Source organism: Xyrauchen texanus, chromosome 20 (genome assembly GCF_025860055.1).
Source record: "Xyrauchen texanus isolate HMW12.3.18 chromosome 20, RBS_HiC_50CHRs, whole genome shotgun sequence".
Taxonomy (NCBI): Eukaryota; Metazoa; Chordata; class Actinopteri; order Cypriniformes; family Catostomidae; genus Xyrauchen; species Xyrauchen texanus.
The window spans coordinates 41,695,549-41,722,793 of record NC_068295.1 but is presented as its reverse complement, the minus strand read 5'-3'; the positions used below and the strand labels follow the sequence as shown (position 1 = coordinate 41,722,793).

The 27,245-nt window shown below is 42.1% G+C and overlaps 1 protein-coding gene across 2 annotated transcripts in view; it reads left to right on the top strand.

The window, feature by feature from the left end:
• Positions 1–23,942, top strand: part of LOC127660464 (protein FAM83B-like) — a 41,573-nt gene extending 17,631 nt beyond the window's left edge. For both annotated transcript variants that reach the window (XM_052150715.1, XM_052150717.1), the window contains 3 exons: positions 6,307–6,471; positions 12,063–12,187; positions 20,741–23,942. In XM_052150715.1, the coding sequence (XP_052006675.1) occupies positions 6,307–6,471; positions 12,063–12,187; positions 20,741–22,718 (2,268 nt within the window). In that variant the 3' untranslated portion in view covers positions 22,719–23,942. The remainder of the gene's footprint in view (positions 1–6,306; positions 6,472–12,062; positions 12,188–20,740) is intronic.
• The last annotated feature ends 3,303 nt before the right edge of the window (positions 23,943–27,245 follow it).

The window sequence follows — 27,245 nt, the reverse complement described above, 5'->3', positions numbered from 1 at the left end:
ATTGAGATCCAGTCTCTTCACTGGCAGAACACTGACATTCCTGTCTTGAGGAAATCATGCACAGGATGAGCAGTATGGCTGGTGGCATTGTCAGGATGAGCCTGCAGGAAGGTTTACCAAATGATGGAGGAGGATGTCTTCCCTGTAATGCACAGCATTGAGATTGCCTGCAATGACAACAAGCTCAGTCCAATGATGCAGTGACATAGTGCCCCAGACTATGACGGACCCTCCACCTCCAAATAGATCCCGCTCCAGAGTACAGGGCTCGGTGTAAATCTCATTCCTTCGATGAAAAATGCAAGTCTGACCATCACCCCCGGTGAGACAAAACAACGACTCTTCAGTAAAGAGAACTTTTTGCCAGTCCTGTCTGATCCAGTGAAAGTGGGTTTGTGCCCATAGGCAACGTTGTTACCGATGATGTCTGGTAAGGACCTGCCTTACAACAGGCCTATAAGTCCTCAGTCCAGCCTCGCTCAGCCTATTGTGGACAGCCTTAGCACTGATGGAGGGACTGTGCGTTCCTGGTGTAACTCGGGCAGTTGTTGTTGCCATCCTGTACCTGTCCCGCAGGTGTGATATTCAGATGTACCCATCCTGTGCAGGTGTTGTTTAAATGGTGTCTGCCACTGCGAGGATGATCAGCTGTCCTTCCAGTCTCCCTGTAGTGCTGTCATATGTGTCTCACAGCATGGACATTGCAATGTATTGCCCCGGCCACATCTGGAGTCCTCATGCCTCCATGCAGCATGCCTAAGGCACATTCACGCAGATGAGCAGGGACACAGGGCATCTTACTTTTGGTGTTTTCAGAGTCACTAGAAAGGTCTCTTTAGTGTCCTAAGTTTTTATAACTGTGACCTTAATTACCTACCATCTGTAAGCTGTTAGTGTCTTAACAACCGTTCCACAGGTGCTTGTTCATTAATTGTTTATGATTCATTGAACAAGCAAGGAAAACTTCTCGGTTACTGTCATAACCTCCGTTCCCTGATGGAGGGAACGAGGCGTTGTGTCGATGTAGTGACACTAGGGGTCTCTCTTTAGAGCCTCGGTTATCTCTTATCTTTGAGAAAAGGCCAAAGAGAATTGGCGAACAGAATGTGCATGCTCCTCCCCCAGACTTACGGGTTTAAAAGGAGGGAAGCATGCATCTATTCAGACAGGTTTTGAGCTGAGGAGCCGAGTAAGGTCCCGGCCATTTCAGCGGCTTAGCACAGTGTTGTGGCGAGAGGGACACATCGTCTCGTTCCCTCCATCAGGGAACAGAGGTTACAAGAGTTATACCCGTGGTAGAAGGCACGACACGAGGGGCGGCTAGAGTGGCCTTCCCCCGGAAGAAGGAGAGCCGCGACCGCAACGTTGCCATGGTCATGTTCTTGTAGTGAGAACATGAGCCGTCCACAAATGCTGCCTCTTTGTGATCTCTGCCCAGACTTGAGTGGCAGCGCAAGTGCCTGTCAGAAGCGGAGAGGTAACGACCGCATCCAGGAATGACATAAGGAAGGGCATCTTGAAAAAGGTGAGTCTTTAAAAATATGTTCAACATCAATATGTTTACTCTTTTAGAGAATTACATACTCTTTTAGAAGGCTGTCAAAGCACTCAGGGCGTGCAGAAGAAGAGGAATGCCATATTTTCAACAGCGTATGCTCTTTAGAGGTGAGTGTAACAGCAGTGGATTTTACTTAGCTTGCTGAAACACAACTGCTCGGCTCCGAAGAAAAAATCTGTCTGAACAGACGCTTGTTTCCCTCCTTTTATACTCGTATGTCTGAGGGAATTCTGCTCACCAATTCTCATTGGCCTTTTCTCAAAGATAAGAGGTAACCAAGGCTCTCAAGAGAGACCCCTAGTGTCACTACATTGACACAACGTCGAGTGAGTGACAAAAGGGGAACACTGTTTAAACCATTTAAAATAAAGATCTGTAAAGTTATTTGGATTTTAACAAAATTATCTTTAAAATACAGTGTCCTGAAAAAGTGACATTAAATTTTTTTTTGCTGCATTCAATTTTAGTCCGGGCCACATAAGAGTTTATTTGTGCCCTCAAAGGTTGAAAATGTGGCACCAGCACCTGCTTTGGTTGAACCCATGCAATTACCAATAATATTGCATATTTTGGGCACTGATGCACATTTGACCATAAAGAATTGATTTTAAGGTTGGGATGCAGATGTAAATTATGACATTAACAACAGAAACCTCTGTGGAAAAAATTCTGATAGTGTGACTAACTTGGCTCTTCTTAACAGATTCATTTATTCAGGCTCCTGCTGATTAGACTACAGTCATCTCTGGAATTTCTGAAGGAAAACAAAACAACTTTACATTTTCCATCAGAGAGCATTACAAGAGGACAGATTTGATAAAGATGGAAAATTGATTTCTTTGTCCATAATCATTATGAAAATATATCAATGTTCTTCCATAATATCCATAGTTTTAACAATGATATTTGTAATAAGACCATGGTAACCATTGGTAAAACCATGCATGGCTCCTCACGATCATGGTTAGGAACTATGGTTTCTATATATATATAAAAAAAAAAAAAAATAGGAAAAATAGCAGTCTAAATACATTTATATTTTTTTTTTATGCTACAGATACCATAATTAATACAGTTAGTGTTACTACAGTAAAGCCATGGTACATTTTTGTAGATGTTGTGATATGAGAACTGAAATGACTTCTAGTTTATGTTTTCTTTGTCATTGCCATTTAGAATGTGGGGTCTGTTTGTTTTAAACTAGTTTCAACTCTCTTTCCATTCTGCTGTATTGATAATTGTTTACTGTCTAGCGCTGTTGATAATGATCTGCGTGGTCTGTGAGTTAAAGCACCTGTTCTGCACTCGCGCTGCTCTATCCATTGGGCCATGTTGATAATTGATACATGTAGCACTGTTTCCGTCTGCTTCTGAAGCAATCAAAATGTGCTCCAGAACATACGGTTATGATGACAGTGGAAGACTCATTAATATTTATGAGGAAAGCGCTAACTGATTGGTCAGTGAGACTTTCTGATACCCTGCAATCCTTAATTTGTTGGGGTCTCTTTTGCAGAATAAAAAGTGCACAGCTGAATGAGGCTTGAAAGTGTTATGTTGCGTCAAGAATATTAAATTAACCTTGTGCGCCGCTGCTGAATGAACCTAGGGGAAACACTGGGATATGTCAACAGCACATCTGCAATTTATTGTGTGAAGTCCCAAGGAGTTCTTCTTTGCTAAATGAGTCTATAAATTCTTTGGTTAGTGAGTCAATATGTTTTTGCATAATATAGTGGCAACAGGTGTGTGAAATGTAAATACCCATGCAAGCTTTTGAAATCACTGTAATTACCATTATTATGACAATTGTGCAGATAGATGTCCATGTGCTGTATCATGCATTAGTTGATAAGGCATATTTTCAGAACAAATTAATTTTAAAAGCCTTAAAAACATATCATTAATTTGGATTGTGCCAGATGTTAATGATGACCTTTCAGTCTCTATCAATGACACATAAAGAAGTGCATTAGAAAGGCTGAAATTGTTCTTTAAAGTACAGGCAAGAGGAGAGGAGACACTGAGTCATACATTAAAAATAAAACACAAGTCACATAGATTGTACTGATGGTTAATGTGTAAGTAAACCAGATTACAAGTGTAAGTGTGAGCTATATAAGCACATGGCTCAAATGGGCCTTTTTTATTTCCAGCCTTTATTTTACAATTTAAAATTGATAGTTCCAGTTCTAAAATGGGATTGGATAAACCTTCACATTGGCAACTACACATCCAATTAATTCTATTTTAACGGTCCACTCAGTAACTTTTGTCTTTGTGTCATCTTGGACTTACACTGACACCTAGTGGCTTGGATGCAGCATCATTTCAAATCAATTAAATATAGTATTCACAGTCAGTCATTTAGTACTTTAATCAATGAGTGAATGTGTCAAATAACAGGATGGTTACTGAGATTAAGTGAGTAGTATTCAGCTGGTCATGTGATTCTAACATGGCAGCCCCATGTGTGGACCCTCTCCATGTAGAATAAAACAGCTTTTATAAGGTTACTGATATGACTGTAGTCTTACTTTTAATGTGATTGGTCATAATTTCCTACATATATTACAAAATTACAATTCATGTCTTTAGGAGTCAAACTTTTTTAATGAGGAAAAATTACTGAGTGCACTTTTAATGTGCCAGGTAAATATTACAAATTATTAGTTGTTTCGCCATTGTAAATGGGCGAATCTCTTGAGCCACATTCACATATGCAAGAAGGTAAATTTCAGGAGCATTGTTGGGTTGCCTTTACTGGTAAATGTACCAAATGTGCAGTTCACACATATCATCAATAAGGAAATAGTTTTAGTAATGATACAACTTTGCATTAAGGAAAATTGCCAGAGCAAACTTTACCAGAATTTTCAAAAGGGTCGTGTTGAAACATGACCTCTAAACTGGAAATTGCATGTAATATTCTAAAAAAAGTCTGTATGTGAACGTGAATATTGTAACCTCAAAATCATAAGAAAAAATTTAAAAATTATATTTTGCTTAAAAAAATGAAACCTATTAAATGACAATTAATATATTTTTTGCATTGTGGCATAATTTTTATGTTCTTATTACCGTAATGCAAATAAATAAGTAAAAATAAATAAAAAACTTTATTAATAATAATAATAATTCTCATTACTGTAATAAAACAAATCTCATTCTCATTACAATAATGCAAAAAAAAAAAAAAAATATTATTCTCAGTTCTGTAATTAAAAAAAAAAAAAGAAAAGAAAATCTCATTCCCAATATATTAATGCAAAAATCCATTGTGATGTCAAAAAAGGAGCACACAAAATGATTGACAGATAGGGTGTTTCTGATTGTATAGATAAAAAAGCATGGGCCACTTTCATGATTATTTTTTGCTATTTTTAGAGTCTGCTTCTGTCACAGAGACATGTGTGATTTCTCAGGACACCTATTTCAGTGAAATTTATGGGGTAGTGGATAGATTTTATTTATGGTACTCCAAAATAAAAAATAAATAGAATCACTTACAGCACTTTCAAATCCAAATGTTTTTAAGATCATAAGAAACATAAATTCAGTGTCCTGTGTCCAAACCTTTGACCTGTAGTGTTTAAGTTGAACAACATACAGCACATGTTGACAATAGAAAAAACATGCTCATATCATGCTGTAGAAAAAACACCTACTGTACATCTTTTTGTTTTATTTCTCTTTCTTTCTTTCTTTCTTTCTTTGTCTTTATTTTAATTTTGTTGTATTGTTCTATGGGGTGTGGTGTAGGTTGTGTTAAGACTCAGGCACACTCTCATTCAGCATCAACGGAACATCAAAAGCCTGTCATGACTTGAAGCGTGGAATGCTGGTTCTCCAGAATCACTAAATAATCTGGCTAAATGTTTTAATACACACAGCATAATCTTCTACCTGACTCCTCACTATTTAATATTGGGCACATTGCCCGAGCAAATGCATGTCATCACTTGCCGGTTTCCTGATAACCACATTTTAGGTTATTGAACTCTTGTGGTTTGTGCAGCAGGTAAATGTAGAGTGCTGTTCCAATAAAATGAGCTTCTTGCTGACTCATGGGTTTGTTCAACTCAATGTAATTCTTAGCAATGTCATTGATTTAAGACGTTTACAATCTTTTTTTTTATTTATTTTTTTATGTATTGTACAACTTTGTGCTTCGAATATGAGAAGTCCTAATATAATTCTTTTTTTTTTTTTCTTTTTTTTTTTCAAATAAACCAAGATTGCATTTGTACATCAGTGGGTGCATATCATGAGCAGGGACACATTTGTTTACATTTTGCTATGCGATTTTACTGGAACAGAGCGTGAGCTGCAGAAAATTAGAGTATACTATATAATCTGTACACATTGTAAATGTTACTGATAACTGCTGCAATAAGTGCTCTACTCATCATAACATTAAAAATATCAAATTCCATCACCACTCATTATAACACACACAATCTAAATGGAAACTCCTGCTCAAGAAGTGGAGAAGTGAATATGTCCTCTATCTTAGACAAAAAGTGGTGTTTCAGAAAGTATTGAGGACAAAATTGGCCCTGGTAAAAAGTGTCCCACCCAGCCCGCCCATCAATAACATCCAAAATGGTCCAAAATACTTTCTGGGACCACTGTAGGATTCTAAAAACTATGGTTTAGGCGAAAATCATAAAGATTGTTCAGCGAATGCCCAAAGGATCATTTGAAACTGATGTTTCTATTATGTTTTTATTTTTATGTCAATACAGGTCATTGCAATCGTAATGGACATTTTCACTGATGTGGACATCTTTAAAGAGCTGGTCGATGCCTCCGTTAGGGGGGTTCCTGTTTACATTCTACTCGACCATGACTACTTCAAAAGTTTTCTCACCATGGTAGAAAAACAAGACGTCCAAATCCAGAAACTCAGGGTAAAATATCCTTACACCATATTAATGCACGTCACAGTATTTTTGTGTTGATTCAAGTCAAATAAATGTGTCAAAGGTACACACGTAAACAAATTAAATATTGTTTATGTTATTACATATATGGGTCTTTGACAAGTAATTTTATTGTCCTCTAAGAAATAGGTAGTTCATTTTTCTCTCTCTCTCCTGTATGTTCATCATTTGTCAGGGCAGCAAGGCCAGATATTTTTGCCTATAATCATGCAATTATCTTTTCAAATTGTGCTTTAATTTTTGGAAATTAAAATATTCTGTAACGTTGCTTAACGAAGAGACAATGACGTGAAGAACCCAAGTGCAGTTTATTAAACAAAACGTAAATTCCAAAAACCCTAACAAAAAATGAGAAATAAACATGGACTTGACTATGACTATGACTTGACCAAAACCGAGTTACATTAACAATACTTGACAAAGGATAATGGCAAACATGATGGTATAAATACATGGACTTGGGAGAACGTAAGTCAATGAACCAACAGAACTCTAAACAAGACAACAACCAATTACAAACTAGAACTGATAACAACCTAATGAAACAATAGATCAATGAAAACAAGACATGGAGGGAAAAACAGGACATCACATGACTAGGGGGACACATGACATGAACAGGAACTAAACTTTTCAAACAAAAACAATTAGCACTTTAATAATACCATTGTTTTTTACAATGCAAGAAAATTTAAACTAACTAGTAAAAGTGAATAGCTTTTTGACAGTGGTGAAAAATGTAAAACGATGACTAGTTATAACCAACATCTAAAAGTATAATGAATTAAGATTAAGTTGAACCTAAAATCTTTATCTTGATTTTTTTAAATATATATATATATATATATATATATATATAATATATATATATATGTCCATTTTCATATGCCAACTATTATTTTCTTATTCCTACAAAGGAACAGATTTCCTCATTTATGATCATTGAATTATTTTGGCTAATGGGGATGTCAGTGTAAACAAATGACTGTCAGAAAGAATAACCCGAAAAACAAAATATCAGCAACAAACTGAAAATCTTTCATGCTATTACTTGTGTTATTTGCAGAAGGAAAATGCCTTATTTCTTTGTCCAGAGGGATAAATAATAGGAAGTTGTGGATTCCAACAACATGATCACATGGGAAGTCGAGTACCCTAAAGTACCCTAAAATCGACCCCATTCTGTCGAGTTACAGACCATCAGAAATGTTTGCATCAGTTCAGTCGTGTTTCCCTTCACCTGAGGGGAGATAGTGTGTTGCGTTAATAGAGTGTTTTCCCACATTGAAACCAGAAAGTAATCAGATCCACATAATTAATGAAGAGCGTGATTCTGAGGTCACATTTTCCCTCTAAGATTACATTTTTACTCCACTGACAGTAAGCTTCAGGGTTGGGTTTAGTGTGCTGATAAAGATGAAGTGCACGTGACTGCCCGCTGTTGTCCTAGAAGCAGCAATAACCTCAAGTCAAGTCAAGTCAATTGGTTTTTATTGTCGTTTCAACCATATACAGTTAGTACAGTAAACAGCAAAACGAGACAACGTTCCTCCAGGACCATGGTGCTACATAAAAACAACAAAGGACCAACATAGGACCACATGAGACTACACAACGAAATAAAATACCTATATAAACTACCTCTATATACCTATATAAAGTGCACGTGCAAACATGTGCAAAAAGTACAGGACAGTACAACAAATTACTGACAATGAACAGGACAATAGACAGTGCAGCGCCGACCAGTACTCAGTAGTGCAAAAAGATGGCAGTTTCTAAAAATGTAAACATAACATACTATGAGATAGTGTTCTATGCACATAGCAGTTATTGAGGTAGCAGACAGTTATAAAGTGACAGTAATTAAAGTGCAACTCAGGACACGTGTGTGTCAAACCAGTCTCTGAGTATTGAGGAGTCTGATGGCTTGGGGAAGAAGCTGTTACACAGTCTGGCCGTGAGGGCCCGAATGCTTCGGTACCTCTTGCCAGGCGGGAGGAGGGTAAAGAGTTTGTGTGAGGGGTGTGTGGGGTCGTCCACAATGCTGGTTGCTTTGTGGATACAGTGTTTTTTGTAAATGTCTTTGATGGAGGGAAGAGAGACCCCAATGATCTTCTCAGCTGTCCTCACTATCCTCTGCAGGGCTTTGCGGTCCGAAGCGGTGCAAGTCCCAAACCAGGCAGTGATGCAGCTGCTCAGGATGCTCTCAATAGTCCCTCTATAGAATGTAGTGAGGATGGGGGTTGGGAGATGTGCTTTCCTCAGCCTTCGAAGAAAGTAGAGACGCTGCTGGGCTTTCTTGGTGATAGAGCTGGTGTTGAGGGACCAGGTGAGGTTCTCCGCCAAGTGAACACCAAGGAATTTGGTGCTTTGGCGATCTCCACAGAGGAGCCGTCGATGTTCAGCGGAGTGTGTTCACCTTGTGCTCTCCTAAAGTCAACAACCATCTCTTTTGTTTTGTCGACATTCAGGGACAGGTTGTTGGCTCTACACCAGTTCGTCAGCCGCTGCACCTCCTCTCTGTATGCTGACTCGTTTTTCTTGCTGATGAGACCCACCGCGGTCGGTGTCATCGGCGAACTTGATGATGTGATTCGAGCTGTGCATTGCTGCACAGTCGTGAGTCAGCAGAGTGAACAGCAGTGGACTGAGCACACAGCCCTGGGGGCCCCAGTGCTCAGTGTGGTGGTGGTGGAGATGCTGTTCCCGATCCGGACTGACTGAGGTCTCCCAGTCAGGAAGTCCAGGATCCAGTTGCAGAGGGAGGTGTCCAGGCCCAGCAGGTTCAGCTTTCCAATCAGGTGCTGGGGAATGATTGTGTTGAATGCTGAGCTGAAATCTATGAACAGCATTCGAGCGTATGAGTCCTTATTGTCTAGGTGGGTGAGGGCCAGATGGAGGGTTGTGGTGATGGCATCGATCCGTTGAGCGGTTTGAATGATCACGCAAACTGCAGTGGGTCTAGTGAGGGGGGCAGCTGGGTCTTAATCTGCCTCATGGCCGAGCCTCTCGAAGCACTTCATGATGATGGGTGTAAGTGCGACGGGACGGTAGTCGTTGAGGCAGGACACTGAAGACTTCTTTGGCATGGGGATGATGGTGGTGGCCTTGAAGCACGTTGGAACAACAGCGCTGCTCAGAGAGATGTTGAAGATGTCGGTAAGAACATCTGCTAGCTGGTCTGCACATCCTCTGAGCACTCTGCCAGGAATGTTGTCTGGTCCAGCAGCCTTCCTCAGCTTATTATGACCGTATTAAAGAAAACATTTGCCATAGGATCCCATAGATAACTTAATTTTCTGTGCAGAGGTGCTGCTGTTCTTCGCGGAAGAGACACGGCCAATCTGAATGTCCAACGCGACCGCCCTGCTCACGGAGGATGTGTGAACCCGGTGTGACACTCCAGCTGGAAATTAGTCGATAAACAGGAATAATATGATCCTAGAACTAGTGTTGTCCGATTTTGCCAACTCTTGACTTTGTAATGTACCACTCCGACTAGCTCGCAAATCAGACTGAACTCTGCCTTTCTCGCATTTACCGAGAACCGAGAATAAGCAAGCTCCTGAAACGATGAGCATGCGTGTACAGAGGACTTGAATGGGCGAAATGTACATTTATTTAAAAACAAATAATGTGTACTGGAAATATACATACAACTAGTTTCATAAAATCAAATTTTATTAAAGCATGCAAATACCTTTCAGTTGAGGGATGTAAATGAATTTTACTATTGAGTATTGTGCATGCAGATTATATTTGAAGATGTTAAGAGCTGGGTCATGGTTTCTGTAAAAAGGATTAGTTGATTAAGACTACTTTATTCACTTAGACACGTAGAATATCCGCATTTGTATATCAGTGTCTGTACTGGATGTTTTAGGTAAAAAAGTTTAATGTAGGAAACATATCCAAGATCACTAAATGAAACAATGATGCAAATAAACTCCCTTATTATTATAACTTCATCGAATAAAATGTAATCCACAATAAACAATTACATATGGCTTTATTTGTATGTGTTTGAGCGCATATATCACAATGTTAGAATTATGACCTTGTGACATCATTACATGATGAGGTAAAAGAACTGCAGCATCGTTTTGTTTAGTTTTTTTTAGCCGGTTAATTGATACAAACCATCCGAAAGAACTGGTTCACAGAAAATAATCAAACTTCCATCTCTAGTGACAACATGCCTCGCTGCATAAGGTCAAAGTGTGTTCAATGAACTGTAATTTTTTTTCCTGGGCAATAATGGTAAACATTTTTTAAGCTGTTTTCGTTACCAAGACTGTAAGATATTTGTCTATACGGAAAGGTTAACTGTAGTAAAAAGTGACATCTACACCCAACTAGTTTTTCTTCCACATAAAGAGCTGCTAAGTTTTTATTTTCCTTTAGTCATGTCTTATCTCGCCTAGAGCAACAGGTGAGTAAGAACTTCCACTGGTGCACCTTAAAAAAAAAAAGAAGAAAAAAATGTACATTACGCCTCTGATACCCATTAGTCATGTTGACTTTCTTGCAACAAAGTGATGAAACATGTCTTTTCAAGTATGACGTTCCCCAGAAATATGAATACATTGATGACAAGCCAACTATGAGCTGAAAACACCATCCCATCCCTCCTACCTAGCCCAGAGGAAATTAGCATACATTTTTTTTTTTTAATTGCAATCATGATTTTTCTCACCACACCTCACTAAGATCCGTCATCAGGGTATTTGTGTGACTGATGATTTTTTATATTCCAATTAACTCCTACATGTATTAAAAGGCAGATAGGCAGCATAGCAACAGCTACTGAAGGACATCTTGCCATCACCCTAACAAAACTGAGATTTCAGTGCAAAATTACTGCAAATTTGCCACAGATCATTTTCACATGCAAATGAGCTTTGCGGCAAACTTGCGGCAAATTGTCCATTATTGCCAAAAGTGTGTCTGAGGTTCACCACTACCAGTGAAGGTCTGGAAACTTCTGGAAAACATTTGCAGCGATTCTCAAGCTCATTTGCATGTGAAAATAATGAGCTGCACATTTGCAACACATTTGTGGCTAGTTTGTGGCTAGTTTTGATTTTTTTGTAATACAATTGCTATCATGGATTTCATTCAGCTTTACATTTATATATCTCTAGGCAGTTGGCATGTTTCACAGCTGCACAAAAAGGTAGAAACAGACATCATTCTGAACCCAAGAACCTTTGATTTTACAGTCACATACTACAGTACACGCACATTGTCATTAGTGTTGCCTGGGTGCAAACTATGGTAGTTACACAGATGGTTCATGTAAGGCGCTTTAACAGCTTTGTAACTCCACAGCGGGGATAAGTCCTGACACTTGACTTTAACACAGACAGAATTACTGTTATTATTTTTCTGTGTTTGCAAAGCAGCAATGATGTTTGTTAACCAGAGACCATGCACACTTGTCATCACGTTGTTAAACAGGATTAGCATGTCTTGATGGTATTTGTCTTATCAATAGTTTTATTTGCATGTTTTCTTGTTGAAAAGCTATATAATTTGTTTTGTCCTAACTGCAGAACATGAGGGTACGTACAGTGAAAGGCCAGGAATATTGTTGCAGATCTGGGGCAAAGTTCCATGGAAGAATGGGCCAGAAATTTATCCTTTTTGACTGCCAAACAGCATTTTTTGGATCATACAGGTGAGGCTGTTTTTATTTCTCTTCTTCTTGTTATGAACTGTAAAAAGTGAAAATGCGCAGTTGTAATAAACAATTTCTACCCTTATAAATTACTTTTGTTTGTGTAATCTACTGTAGTCAGGTTGATACGGTCTATTAAATATTTTTTTTGACTTAAATCCAGTTTGTTTTGATGTTAAGGGATAAAGAACATTTTAAAAATGTGTTTTGATTGTAGAAGCATAAAAAAAAAAGAAATTTGTCACCTTGCATTAATTTCAAGACTCATTTTGGTGTTCTGTTGTTTTTATGTGCACATTGCACATTTAATCGCAGATTGGGTGCATCAATAACAAGATCATTTTCCTCCCCGATTGTAGATACTGTACAATCCTGACATGCATGCACAGTGCAACACGACATTTCATTCTTCACAACATGTCAAAAAACCAGTGTCGGGGATGCTGCTTTGAAACTAATCATAAGCTACTCTTAACTTATAGTAGTTAAACTACAGTCAAGCTACTCTTTTAAAAAGTATTTAGCTCCAATACTAGCTAATAACAAAAAGTAGCTAACTACATTGAAGCTATTTTAGGTAAACAATATTTCTTTATATTGTAACGTTTCTCATTTAACACTACGACAACTGAACTCTTTTCGTGTTTATTGAACACTTCACAAATATAGGGCTACTGTTATGGCCGTAACCCATGCCTTTACACTCAATATCACAGCCGTCTAACACTTGTCTCACGCTGCCTCTCACACACACCCCATCCTCCGGGGGGGGGAGTCATGACAACAAGAAGAAACTCCCCTCCTCCCACATAACTCCAACCCCTCCCATAATGAGGTATAAACACAACATTATTATTAACTAATGTAACACTGAACATTGCGAACCTAGTAATGTAACTGTAACAACATTACACTGCCCCCCCTTCAAAAAGACAGACCCTCGTCTCTGAGGGGCAAATAAAGTCTTTCAGGTATGCCGGTTGTCGCCTCTGCCTCTTTGGCCTGGCAGGGCTACCACGGCCCTGAAAGTCAGAGTTTTTATGGAAGTGAAAACCTGGGGCCAGGGTCGGGATAGGGGACAGGCCATGTGAAGTGGCTGCATGTGGAATGTTTTTTTTTGGAAAGGACATTTTGGGCCACTGAAATCTCTGTTGTGGGTAGGGGGTCATTTCCTATGTTGTTCTGTATGTCACAGGGTTTGGACAGTTTTTTGGGAAAAGAGGGGGTGGAGTTACCTCTGTACAGGGCTAGTCTGTCTCTATGTAGAGCTACCTTTTTCCCTTTAGGCGGCATTTGTACCCTGTATACCACCTCTCCTATTCTTTCCAGAACCAGACATGGACCCACCCAATGACAGTCTAGCTTAGGGCAACGTCCTTTTTTCCTTCTTGGGCTGTACAGGTCCTTCTCAAAAAATTAGCATATTGTGATAAAGTTAATTATTTTCCATAATGTAATGATAAAAATTAAACTTTCATATATTTTAGATTCATTGCACACCAACTGAAATATTTCAGGTCTTTTATTGTTTTAATACTGATGATTTTGGCATACAGCTCATGAAAACCCAAAATTCCTATCTCAAAAAATTAGCATATTTCATCCGACCAATAAAAGAAGTGTTTTTAATACAAAAAAAAGTCAACCTTCAAATAATTATGTTCAGTTATGCACTCAATACTTGGTCGGGAATCCTTTTGCAGAAATGACTGCTTCAATGCGGCGTGGCATGGAGGCAATCAGCCTGTGGCACTGCTGAGGTGTTATGGAGGCCCAGGATGCTTCGATAGCGGCCTTAAGCTCATCCAGAGTGTTGGGTCTTGCGTCTCTCAACTTTCTCTTCACAATATCCCACAGATTCTCTATGGGGTTCAGGTCAGGAGAGTTGGCAGGCCAATTGAGCACAATAATACCATGGTCAGTAAACCATTTACCAGTGGTTTTGGCACTGTGAGCAGGTGCCAGGTCGTGCTGAAAAATGAAATCTTCATCTCCATAAAGCTTTTCAGCAGATGGAAGCATGAAGTGCTCCAAAATCTCCTGATAGTTAGCTGCATTGACCCTGCCCTTGATAAAACACAGTGGACCAACACCAGCAGCTGACATGGCACCCCAGACCATCATTCCTTCTCCCCAGTCTTCCTCCAGACTCTGGCACCTTGATTTCGAATGACATGCAAAATTTGCTTTCATCCGAAAAAGTACTTTGGACCACTGAGCAACAGTCCAGTGCTGCTTCTCTGTAGCCCAGGTCAGGCGCTTCTGCCGCTGTTTCTGGTTCAAAAGTGGCTTGACCTGGGGAATCGCGGCACCTGTAGCTCATTTCCTGCACACGCCTGTGCACGGTGGCTCTGGATGTTTCTACTCCAGACTCAGTCCACTGCTTCGGCAGGTCCCCAAGGTCTGGAATCGGGTCCTTCTCCACAATCTTCCTCAGGGTCCGGTCACCTCTTCTCGTTTTGCAGCGTTTTTGCCACACTTTTTCCTTCCCACAGACTTCCCACTGAGGTGCCTTGATACAGCACTCTGGGAACAGCCTATTTGTTCAGAAATTTCTTTCTGTGTCTTACCCTCTTGCTTGAGGGTGTCAATGATGGCCTTCTGGACAACAGTCAGGTTGGCAGTCTTACCCATGATTGCGGTTTTGAGTACTGAAACAGGCTGGGAGTTTTTAAAAGCCTCAGGAATCTTTTGCAGGTGTTTAGAGTTAATTAGTTGATTCAGATGATTAGGTTAATAGCTCGTTTAGAGACCCTTTTCATGATATGCTAATTTTTTGAGATAGGAATTTGGGGTTTTCATGAGCTGTATGCCAAAATCATCAGTATTAAAACAATAAAAAACCTGAAATATTTCAGTTGGTGTGCAATGAATCTAAAATATATGAAAGTTTAATTTTTATCATTACATTATGGAAAATAATGAACTTTATCACAATATGCTAATTTTTTGAGAAGGACCTGTATACCCAAACTGACTCGCCTACATGGAAGTGTCTTCCTCTACTTTTGACATCATAGTTCCTCTTTTGCCTCATGCCGGCCTTTCCCAGTTGGTCCCTAGCAAAATTATGAGCTGTTTCCATTCGATCTTGCAGTTTTTTTGCATACTCTGGACCAGCAGGCACAGTTGGTGTGTCAGAGGGTTTCCCAAACGACATTTCAGGAGGTGTCCGAAGCTCGCGTCCCAGCATAAGCAAAGCAGGGGTGCACAATGTGGAGTCTTGTACTGCTGACCTATAAGACATGAGGATAAAAGGAAGGTGGGTGTCCCAGTCTCTTTGGTGATCAGATGTAAGGATGGCCAGCTGTTGGGCCAATGTCCTGTTAAATCTTTCAACTAGCCCGTCACTTTGAGGATGTAACGGAGTTGTGCGTGTTTTCTGCATGTCAAACCGTTCACACAGGGCATTAAAAAGTCTTGATTCAAAATTCCTTCCTTGGTCACTGTAAATGGTCTCTGCAGTACCGAACCTGCTAAACATCCCCTCTATTAATGCATCTGCTACGGTCTCTGCCTCCTGATCTGGCAGTGCGTAAGCTTCGGGCCATTTAGTGAAATAGTCCATTGCAGCAAGTACACAGCAGTTGCCTCTCTCTGAGCAGGGGAATGGCCCCATGATGTCCACCGCCACCCTTTCCATCGGTGCTCCTACGGCCTGCTGCTGGAGCTTTGCATGTGATTGGTCAAGAGGGCCCTTATAGGCAGCACAAGCATCACATCCTCTGCAGAAATCCTCCACATCTCTTCTGTGCTGGCCCCAGTAGAAACTTTGGCGAAGGCGACGAAGTGTCTTGGACACGCCAAAGTGTCCTGACCCTGTACTACCGTGGCAGGCCGCTAGGACTTGTTCTCTTAATGTTTTTGGCACTACCACCTGCCATGTCTCCTCCCCTGTAGCAGGCTCCTTCCATGCTCGTTGAAGCACTCCATTGCTCAGTCGCAGTGTGTCAAATTTGGACCACAAACCCTTAGTAGCCGGAGAACATCCTGCAATGTCCCCCCAGTTGGGTCTCTGTTGTCCTTCTATCCATCTCATCACAGGCTGCAGATCCTTGTCCTGTTCTTGTTGCAGCCTCCATTCTGTTGTTTCAAACACCCTAAGCATCCCACAGGCAGGCTGTGCTGCCATGTTCTCTTGACATAGCTCATTCTCACGCATCTCTTTTTATCACAGTGGCGGCAACCTTCAGCAGCGCATGGGCGTCTAGATAATGCATCCACATTGGCGTGAATGGACCCAGCTCTATGGACCACCGTGAAGTCATAAGATTGAAGTTCTTCCAGCCATCGTGCCACTTGACCTTCGGGTTCTCTGAAGGACAACAGCCATTGAAGTGCAGCATGGTCTGTTCTTATTGTGAATGTTACCCCACATAGGTAGTATTTAAAGTGTCTCACGGCCATGACCACGGCGAGGAGCTCCCGTCTAGTGACACAGTAGTGCCGCTCGCTCTTACTGAGCACCCTGCTGAAGTAAGCTACGACTTTCTCTCCATCTGGCCCTTCTTGCGACAGGACTGCCCCCATGACAACGTTGCTAGCATCCGTGTCTAGGACAAAAGGCAAAGCAGTGTTAGGGGGAACAAGGACAGGGCTCTCCATCAATGCCCGTTTGAGTGTGTTAAATGCTTCCTGGCAGTCTTCAGAACAATCGAAGTTACAATCTTTCTGTAGGAGGCGGAAGAGCGGCACCCCTACACAAGAGAACCCCTTCACAAATTTCCTATAATAGGAGGCTAGCCCCAGAAAACTTTTCAGTTGCCTCTGATCAGTGGGTGTCGGCCAGTCTCTGATGGCACAAATCTTCTCCTCCAAAGTGCCAATGCATTCACTCCCTAATTTGTGGCCCAGAAACTCCACCTCACATCTCATAAAGTGGCATTTATCAGGGTGCAACTTCAGGCCAGCTGCCGCTACCCTCTCCAGTACTCGCCGCAGGGCTTCGAGGGCTGCCTCGAACGAACCACCATGGATCAAAGGGTCGTCTAAGTACACAAGGCACTCCTGACAGGGAACTCCACTCAATACCTTGTCCATGAGCCTCTCAAATGTTGCAGGGGCATTGCAAAGGCCGAAAGGGAGAACTTTAAACTGCCAGAGACCCTTATTTGTGCAGAATGCAGTCTTTGCAGCAGACTCTGCTGACAGTGGCACTTGCCAATAGCCACTTCGAAGGTCAAGGGTGGAAAACCAGGATGAGCCGGCCACTAAGTCGAGTGACTCATCTATTCTAGGTAAGGGATATGAGTCTGTTTTTGTTACTTTATTAAGCGGCCTGTAATCTATACAGAACCGCCATCTGGAACTTTTCTTCTGGGGCACCATGACAACTGCCGATGCCCAAGGGCTTTCAGATGGCTCAACTATACCTGCCTTCAACATTAACTCTAGCTCTTTGTCTGCTGCCTCCTGTCGTGTAAGGGGAAGACGCCGTGGTCGTACTCTGATGGGTTGGGCATTTCCGGTATCAATAACATGCTCCACAAGATGTGTGAGGCCTACTTCATCATCATTAAGAGCAAAAATGTCTTTAAAATCTGACATGACCTGCCATAAGTCATCCTGCTGCTGTTGGTTCAGCCCATCACTGTTTTTGGTCCAGATGTCTCTTACTGCTGAAACCCGCTCCAAATCCTGCTCACTGAGTTGTATGGGTCTTTGGGCTGAACCAATCTGTGGTAGCACGTGTTTTGTATCTGAATAGCAATTTGGGTCGAGCTGCTGATGAAGGGTTATTGGATGGGTCATGACGTGCAGTGGAAGACTATGGTCTGAGGACACAGCAGCAGAGGCATGATTTGAGGTCTCCATAGCGTACACAGATATGGGCGAAGGACCCGGGCATGGGGAGGGTGAGGTCATTTGCACAGAGCGTCCATTAGGAAGTGCAAGTACGTCTCTGCTTAAGTCTACTACACAACCTATAGCCTTCAGGAAGTCTAAGCCAAGAATACAGGGGTCTTGCACTTCAGCCACCCACGTGTGGAACGACACAGACAGGCCTCCGACATTGAACAGAAAGGTCCCCTTTCCTTTTATTGGGGCGAAATCACCAGTCACAATTTTTAGTCGAGCTAATGTCGGTTCTACTGCAGTCCCATCTGGGACCAGATTAGGCCGCACCAAAGTTGCATTTGATCCTGTGTCGACCAGGGCTGTACATGCGACTCCCCCCACTAAAATTGGTATGTGGCAGAAATTTCCGACATAAGTCCACCCCACTGTTATTACTGTCTCCATAGGGGCCGATGTAGCACATTCCCCCACCCCCCAACCCACCTCTTGAGGTGTGGGCATACCTTGGGGAGTATCATCACAGGCCCACGTCCTCCCATCTACACGGGCCCTTGGGCATTTCCCTGAATGCCACTGAACCTGGGACATTGTATAATCAGGTGGCCTGGCTGGCCACACCCCCAGCAGCTTAGAAGCCGACGACGTGTGCGAAATTCTGACATTGTGCGGCTCTGCTGCAGTGTTGTTGCGCGTGCCGTGTTATCTCGTTGTATAGGCTCTCTGGTGGGTAGATCAGTCATAATTGCAGTTCGCACCATTGGTGGAAGGACATCCTGCTCCATTTCACTTCCCACTATTTATCTTTCCACAGCAAGCTCCAATGCTTCACTTAAGGTATTAGGATGAGCCAGCTGCGTTTGAATACGTAGTTCTCTTGGCTCAGGGCTTGGATAAATCGGTCTCTAGCTAGCTCATTCTGGACTGTGGATGGCATGTCAGCGTAGGCACGTTTGCATAGGCTTTCAATGTCATTAGCCAAAACTCTTAATGGCTCCTATAATCTCCATGTTGTCTGCGCCTGTTATTAAACTCAGTCCTTAAAAGGACAGGCTGATAACATTGTCCAAAACGTCTCTGAAGAGCCCCAACTAATGCTGCATAATCATTTCTCTCCCCAGAGCTCAACAGTATCAGGCAGGCAGCTGCATCATCAGTGAGGCACAGAGCTAACTGTAAAGCCTTATGTCTTTCTGTCCAACCAGCAGCATCAGCTAGCAGTTCAAACTGCGCTTTAAAAGCATCCCAATCTGTCTTACCCGAGTACTTCGGTGTTTTGATAGCGAGCGTTTGGTCTGAATCTCCAACGTATCCGATCCGTATGCGTGCGCTGTCATGTCGGCGCGAAAACTGTGCTGTGCGATCTCACCATCTGGGACTAAGGGCGGAGCAAATCCGGCTTCGGCAGCTCGAAGCCTGGCAGCTTCCATAGAGCCAGCTGCATTTCTCACAGATCACTGCTCCACATAAGGATCGTTTGTCCACAAGCATTCATCCTTCGTCTTTTCTACTTTCACTTTAACCCGAGCCCCGGCATCCATCTTAGCGTCCATTGCGGTCCAGCTTGAATTTGCGCTAAGTTCGTCACTTCTGACACCAAATGTAACGTTTCTCATTTAACACTACGACAACTGAACTCATTTCGTGTTTATTGAACACTTCAAAAATATAGGGCTACTGTTATGGCCGTAACCCACGCCTTTACACTCAATATCACAGCCGTCTAACACTTGTCTCACGCTGCCTCTCACCCCCCCCGGAGGAGTCATGACAACAAGAAGAAACTCCCCTCCTCCCACATAACTCCAACCCCTCCCATAATCAGGTATAAACACAACATTATTATTAACTAATGTAACACTGAACATTGCAAACCTAGTAATGTAACTGTAACAACATTACAATATGTAACACTCTGATGATATAATTCTGCAATCAGTTCTAATCACCTGATAGTTTATATTTACTTGCGGTGACGTTTTCTTATGAGAATTAACCATATTTTTACTACAGTAACTGTAATTTAACCATGGTATTTTGTAGTTAAACCATAGTAGCCACAAAACAATAACCATGGTTACCACAGTCATGGTTACTACAATATTACCATAGTAAAAACAGTTTCTGCCAAAAAAAAAAAAAAAAACATGGTTACTAGAATGTTACTATAGAAAATCTAGGGTTAATTTACATAAGGGTTAAACAAATAGATAACAAATAAATGTATACTTATTATCCACTAATAAACTAGAAAGCACCCTATTTTATAGAACTGAATCAAAATATAGGGAAAATACATTAATAATTTGTAATTATACATTAATAATTTGCTTCGTAAAAAAAAGAAAGAAGGTGACGTTTAAGGCTGCACAGTGCTGAAGTGAATTAGAACATCAACTTGGGGGGCATTCAAAGGAAGCCAGGGGGCGCTGAGAGAACCTCTGCAAGAATCAGTGAGTAGCAAGGCACGAGAAGCGGAAACCATTTGAATTCGGCACAGAATTCTTCATCACTACCCTTGAATTTACTATAGTAACACTAACTGCACTTCAGGCAGAAAACGATTGATAAAAAATCTATTAAATTTGTCATAGGCAACATTAAGTGAGTGATGGATTATAATACATTTTTTGTTACAAATTATAAATAGATACATTTTGTATTTATTGTTTTTTCATGGGTTTAGAGTAGGCCTACTGCATTTGCATATGTTGCTAAGATTTAATTTAATGGCTACGTCATTTTCTTGTTTTTCAGCTTCATGTGGTCATATGAAAAGATCAACCTCAGTATTATGCAGGTTATTACAGGCAAACTAGTGGAGACTTACGACGAGGAGTTCCGGACGTTGTATGCTCGATCGACTATCCCAACTCCATTTCAGACTCCAGACAGGCAGTGTGACATGAGACCAAATGGCAAAATGGATGGATACCTCATTCATTCCAATAACCCCTTTGAAAGAAAAGACCATTTAAGGCATACGCTCGATGCAGTTTACCGACAAACTTGTGAAAGGCGATCAGGGTTTTCACAAGTGAGAGAGATTGAAGAAAGGCCGGTTCATGCCTCACACAATCGATTACTTCAAGAAACATCAGATTTTTACAAAAGACACAGCTATGCAGGCAAGCGTCAGGAGCCTGCATGTATTCCACAACTGTCCAAGTATGGCTCAAGTAATTGGAATGTAGCAGCAGAAAGCTGCCGTTATGGAGGTTTCTCCAACAACATGGACAACCAGTATGAAAGTTACGTTGTCCACCCGATGTACAGAGGTTCACACATACGGCAGTCTTACCATGGCCACGACAAACAAGTTCTCAACATGAGGCAAAAGCTACCCAGCTTAGCAAGTTCCTCCAAGTCTTTCCTTCGTACCTGGAGGATAGAGTCTTACCTCAACAACAACAACAACAATGCAACCTTTGGGGAGAACATCGATTATCTGGACCAGTATGAGGAGAATAAAATGGCGCCTCCTCAGCACTCTCGTCTTAGGTCATCAATGGTTTTCACATCTACCATTCCAGAGCAACCAGAGACAAACAGCTACACCAATAATTCAGCATCCTTCAACCATGATCAAGCAGGATTTCAGTCAAATGCCCAGATCTATTCCTCAACGCAGTGGAATCAGCCTTATACAGGGACTAACACAAACTTCAACTTCGGAAGAGATGCTATATATGCCAGTCTAAACAAAACTAAAAATCAATTTATAAACAATGAACCTGACATCCAACAAGATAACTGGTACAAGAGGCACAGTGTGGCAGATCCCAGGACCAATACATATAACAATGAAAAGATCGAACCCTCTAGTTATATGTATGCTTCTTTGCCTAGAAGACCAAGAGACAAGGTTTCCACAAATGAGCTTCCCAGAACTGAAGGGTACACTCCAAATCTCAAAGAATCTCAAATCTCAAAGGACCAGAGATCCATCTCGCATTATGATGTAGAAAAGGCAGATGAGAGTACGACTACTTCAGGCATATGGCAAGAACCTCCCTCAAGAACTGTGTCAGCAACACTTCTAGACACAGAGGACAGTCTACCTTCAAAATCCATTGGGGTAACATCGCCACGCTTCTTAAAAAGGAGCACCAAGAAAATAAGATCTCTTTTAAACATCCCACAGAAAGGTGATGGCTCTCCAAAAAGAAAGAATGGCTCAAGTCTTAAAAGCAGCACCGATACGATTCTCTCAGATGATGATGCAGTACGAGATAAGAAATGCCACAGTAGCACTACCAATTCCATAAAATCCATTAATAGTAGTAGATTTAGGAATGCAGGTGAGAATAAATCTGGCCTGGTGGGTGAGACATCTGCACCACAATTTAGCACTGATAAGCTTCATCAAGGCCAAACCACAAGTGCTGCAGAGACTGCCAAAACACAGGAACATATCCCGGTCATTACTCAGAACGAGAGGTCAGATGCTACATTATCCACATCAGATCTGTTGCCAAAGCAACAAGTACCTGCAAACAGGCTGTACAGCAGATTTGAGCCACTTTGCTCATTTGAATCAAAGAGTCCCTCAGCAAGTCAGCCTGTATCGACAAACAGCCACACAACCCTGAAAACAAGGAATTCTGTGTTTTTAAGAGGAGAGCCAATGAGTGACCATAACAGATACACAAACCAACAGACACATGGACATGACAACAGATTTGGTCGTTTCATTCAAAGGGTTGGAAATTTGATAAACAAGAATAAATACTGATTATCTGCTGTGTAGTGAATTAATACCACGTTAAAGCTGAAGTGTATGTTTTCTGCATCGCCAAATGGCATTCCAAAAGTAATTTTTGTTTTCAAACAGGTTTCTAGAATAATTTATTAATCTACCTTGGCAGACAAACAAATAGCCCTGCCCCAAACTCACACCATCGGTTGAGCCAATGTCATTGTGTGGACTGAGTTGTGTTTCTCAAAGGCATCATTAGCCAATTATAGTCACAAGTTCCATCTTTAGTAACACACAGTAGTTCAACGATTTGTTGTTTCCCAAAACCATAGTTCCAACAAACATTTGCAAACAGCATCTCAAAGTTGCTTGGTTTGAACTACAACGCTCCATTTGTGGTTAAATACACACCCCTTGTTTGACGTCATTAATGATAGCTCTATATTATCGACCCAACGTGGTCCAAGCAACAGATGTGGGACATAGTTAATATTGTTTCAGGAAACAGTTGTGACTAGCAAGTACATTTTTCTAATGGTGCATCCTACCCTGGTGGTTCAGCAGTGTTATGTTGTTGTTCGGGAAACAAACAAACAGATGTAATGAACAATGTTTTGAAAATGAAAAGGAAATCAGCCTACAAATTGCTAACTTATAGTTGTCTTTGCTTATTATACTATGCTAGGAGGAATTATTTTAATATCTAAACAATTAAACACTTCAGCTTTATAAATATAGAATTATGTGTTTTACTTGAATGCATTATAGCTAATGCCTGTGTTGAAGATTTACATTACTGGTGAAACTGGTAAAAATGCTGCAAGCACTGTTATATTGTGTTATTTAATAGTCTGTCTCAAAATTATTTACGAGTAATATTTGTGAATTCATTTGAAATGTGTGAGGATGATGTGCAAGGGGATATGGGCAGAATTAATAATAATATGCTTAAATGTTTCTTGAGTAATTGCTATTTTGAAAGTTAACTGAGAGTGAACCACTCATTTAGATCTGATTACAAGCTCTAGTCCACCATTCAAACAACCTTCAATTGCACTTTAGCCTGTACAACAGTTTGCTCAGAATAACCCAGAGTGTCAGGTTGTCAATGTGAAGTTTAAATTGAAACGCTGGAACAAATGCAAGATAAATAAATGTTTGTTGGTAGGTAATTGGTGCTTTGCTAATCTTTAAGAGTGATGAATACTGGCATACACTGCACTGGCTTTTGCACTATATTTAGGTCACAATTTAGTTTGTCTTCAGATTATGCTATGATCCAAGCCAGAAGAGGAACATTTTACAAAATATTCATTACACATTGAATATACACTCACCGACCACTTTATTACGTACACCTGACTACCTACTTATTCATGCAATTACCTTATCAGCCAATCATTTGGCAGCAGTGCAATCCATACATTTATGAAGATAAGGGCCAGGAGCTTCAGTTAATGTTCATATTAACCATAAGATTGTAAAAAAAAATGTATCTCAGTGATTTCAACTATGGCACGATTGTTGGTGTCAGACAGGCTGGTTTGAGAATGACCACATCTGTGACAATCAAAAGGCGGAAGCAAGAATGCAAGTGACTCCTTTTAATGAGCGGTGAGAACAACACAAAATAGTTCAGAAACACGGGGGGGGCTGGTGAAGAGTGAAGGAGTTAATCCTGTGCAGGTGAATATCCAGACGAGACGAACACGAAGACACCGAACAGGAACACGAACCAGAATAGCAATTGGACAGGCATACGAAGGACAACACTGAGGGCACCAAACCAACGATCTGACAAAGAGAGGAAATAGTGATGAGTATATATGCATGAGAGTGAATAGGCAGCAGCTGGTGCGGGGAATGAGATCAGCTGGCACGCTGATCAATGGAACGAGCGGTAACGCCCACTGACACACGCTCACAACACAGAACAACAATAAACGGGACATGAAGGAAACAGCGAATTCATGAATCGTGACAGTACCCCCCCTCCTAGGAACGCCTCCTGGCGTCCCCAGACTCCCTTACCTGTCGATTGTAATCATCAATAAGGGAATGATCCAGGATGTCTCTAGCAGGCACCCAACTTCTCTCCTCCGGACCGTAACCTTCCCAGTCCACCAAGTACTGGATTCCGCGTCCCCTCCGCCTAGAGTCCAGAATACGGTCAACCGAATAAGTGGGTTCCCCTTCTACGAGTCGCGGCGGTGGGGGAACCGGGGCTGGCGTGTTAATGCGAGAATGAAATACGGGTTTGATTTTGGATACATGAAACACGGGATGAATTCTCCTGTACACTGGAGGAAGATTGAGGCGGACTGTCACCGGACTAATGATCTTGGTGACAGTGAACGGGCCAATGAATTTCGGAGCAAGTTTATTAGAAACGGAGCGGAGAGGAATGTTCTTGGTAGAAAGCCACACTTTGGAACCGACGACGTATACGGGAGGTCTCGACCGGTGGCGATCGGCCTTGGCCTTGGTGCGCGCTCCCGCTTGGAGTAGAGTCTCGCGGGCTCTAGTCCAAGTGAGACGACACCTCTGGACGAAAGCGTGAGCGGAGGAGACCGCGACCTCGGATTCCAGACTAGGAAAAACTGGTGGCTGGTAACCTAGACTACACTCAAACGGAGATAGGCCCGTGGATGATACTGGTAACGAATTGTGGGCGTACTCCACCATAGACAGTTGTTGGCTCCATGAGGAAGGATTCTTGGAGACCAGACATCGCAGCGTTCTCTCCAAATCCTGGTTGGCTCTCTCAGTTTGACCATTGCTCTGGGGATGAAACCCTGAGGACAGACTAACAGTCGCACCCAGTAATCTACAAAACTCTTGCCAAAATTTGGACACAAATTGGGGTCCTCTGTCGGAAACCACGTCCGTCGGGAGGCCATGTAGCCGAAAGACGTGGTTGACGACTGTAAGCTTGTCTCCTTGGCTGAGGGTAATTTGGGCAAGGGAATGAAGTGGGCCAGCCGAGAACCGGTCCACCACGGTTAAAACTACCGTGTTACCCTGAGAAGGTGGGAGGGCGGTGACGAAATCTAGCGCGATATGGGACCAGGGCCTCGAAGGGACCGGCAGCGGTTGGAGGAGCCCATCTGGGGGTCGATTAGAGGTCTTACCAGTGGCACAAACTGAGCAAGCCAAAACAAAACTGTGAACGTCGCGAGTCATACGTGACCACCAAAATCGTTGTTTGACTAACGATGTAGTGCGACTAACTCCTGGGTGACAGGCCACATTGGAACAATGTCCCCACTGGATGACGTCGGACCGTAATCCCTCCGGCACAAATAAACGGTTCGGTGGACAGCCGACCGGGCGCTACCCTTGTAAGGCCGTCTTGACCTTCGATTCGACCTCCCATGTGAGTGTAGAGATAATTAAGGTCTCTGGAAAAATGCACTCGGGAGTAGACGGGCAATCGGAGTGGTCAAAAATGCGCGATAAAGAATCAGGTTTGATGTTCTTAGAACCCGGCGGTACGAAAGAGTAAAGTCAAAACGTCCGAAAAAAAGTGCCCACCGAGCCTGCCTAGAGTTCAATCTTTTAGCGGTTCTAATGTATTCCAGATTCTTATGGTCGGTCCAAACGATAAAGGGTACCCCCGACCCTTCTAACCAGTGACGCCATTCTTCCAACGCTAACTTGACTGCCAACAACTCTCTATTACCAATATCATAATTATGTTCGGCGGGTGACAAACGGTGAGACAAAAACGCGCACGGATGCATTCTGTCGTCAGTGGGAGAACGTTGGGATAACACTGCACCTACCCCCACCTCTGACGCATCGACCTCCACCACGAACTGACGTGATAAGTCAGGGGTAACCAGGATGGAGGCTGAAACAAAGTGGCCTTTCAGTTTGGCAAACGCAGCCTCAGCTGCGTCTGACCACCTGAACGTAGTTCTGGGAGAGGTCAAGGCGATCAGAGGCGAGGCCAGTTGGCTGAAATTGCGAATAAACCGCCGGTAAAAATTGGCGAACCCCAGAAACCTCTGTAGGGCCTTACGGAATCCGGACTTGGCCAATCCACCACAGCCTTAACCTTCTCAGGATCCATACGCATCCCTCCGACGACACAATGTACCCTAAGAAAGGAACCGACTGTGCATGAAAAGCGCATTTCTCCACCTTGACAAAAAGCCCATTCTCTAGGAGTCTCTGAAGCACTCGTCGAACGTGCTGCACGTGTTCCTGGAGAGAGGAAGAAAAAATCAATATGTCATCCAGGTAGACATACATGAACTGGTCGACCATATCACGCAGCACGTCATTGACGAGTGCCTGGAAGACTGCCGGGAGTTGGACAAGCCGAAAGGCATGACCAAATATTCAAAGTGCCCCTGGGGGTATTAAAAGCAGTCTTCCATTCATCCCCCTTCCTAATGCGGACCAAATGATAAGCATTACGTAAATCCAATTTTGTGAAGATCGACGCTCCTGCAACCTCTCGAAGGCTGAAGACATCAACGGCAAAGGATAAGTATTCTTTACCGTGATGCTGTTCAGCCCTCGGTAGTCAATACAAGGTCGCAGGGATCCGTCCTT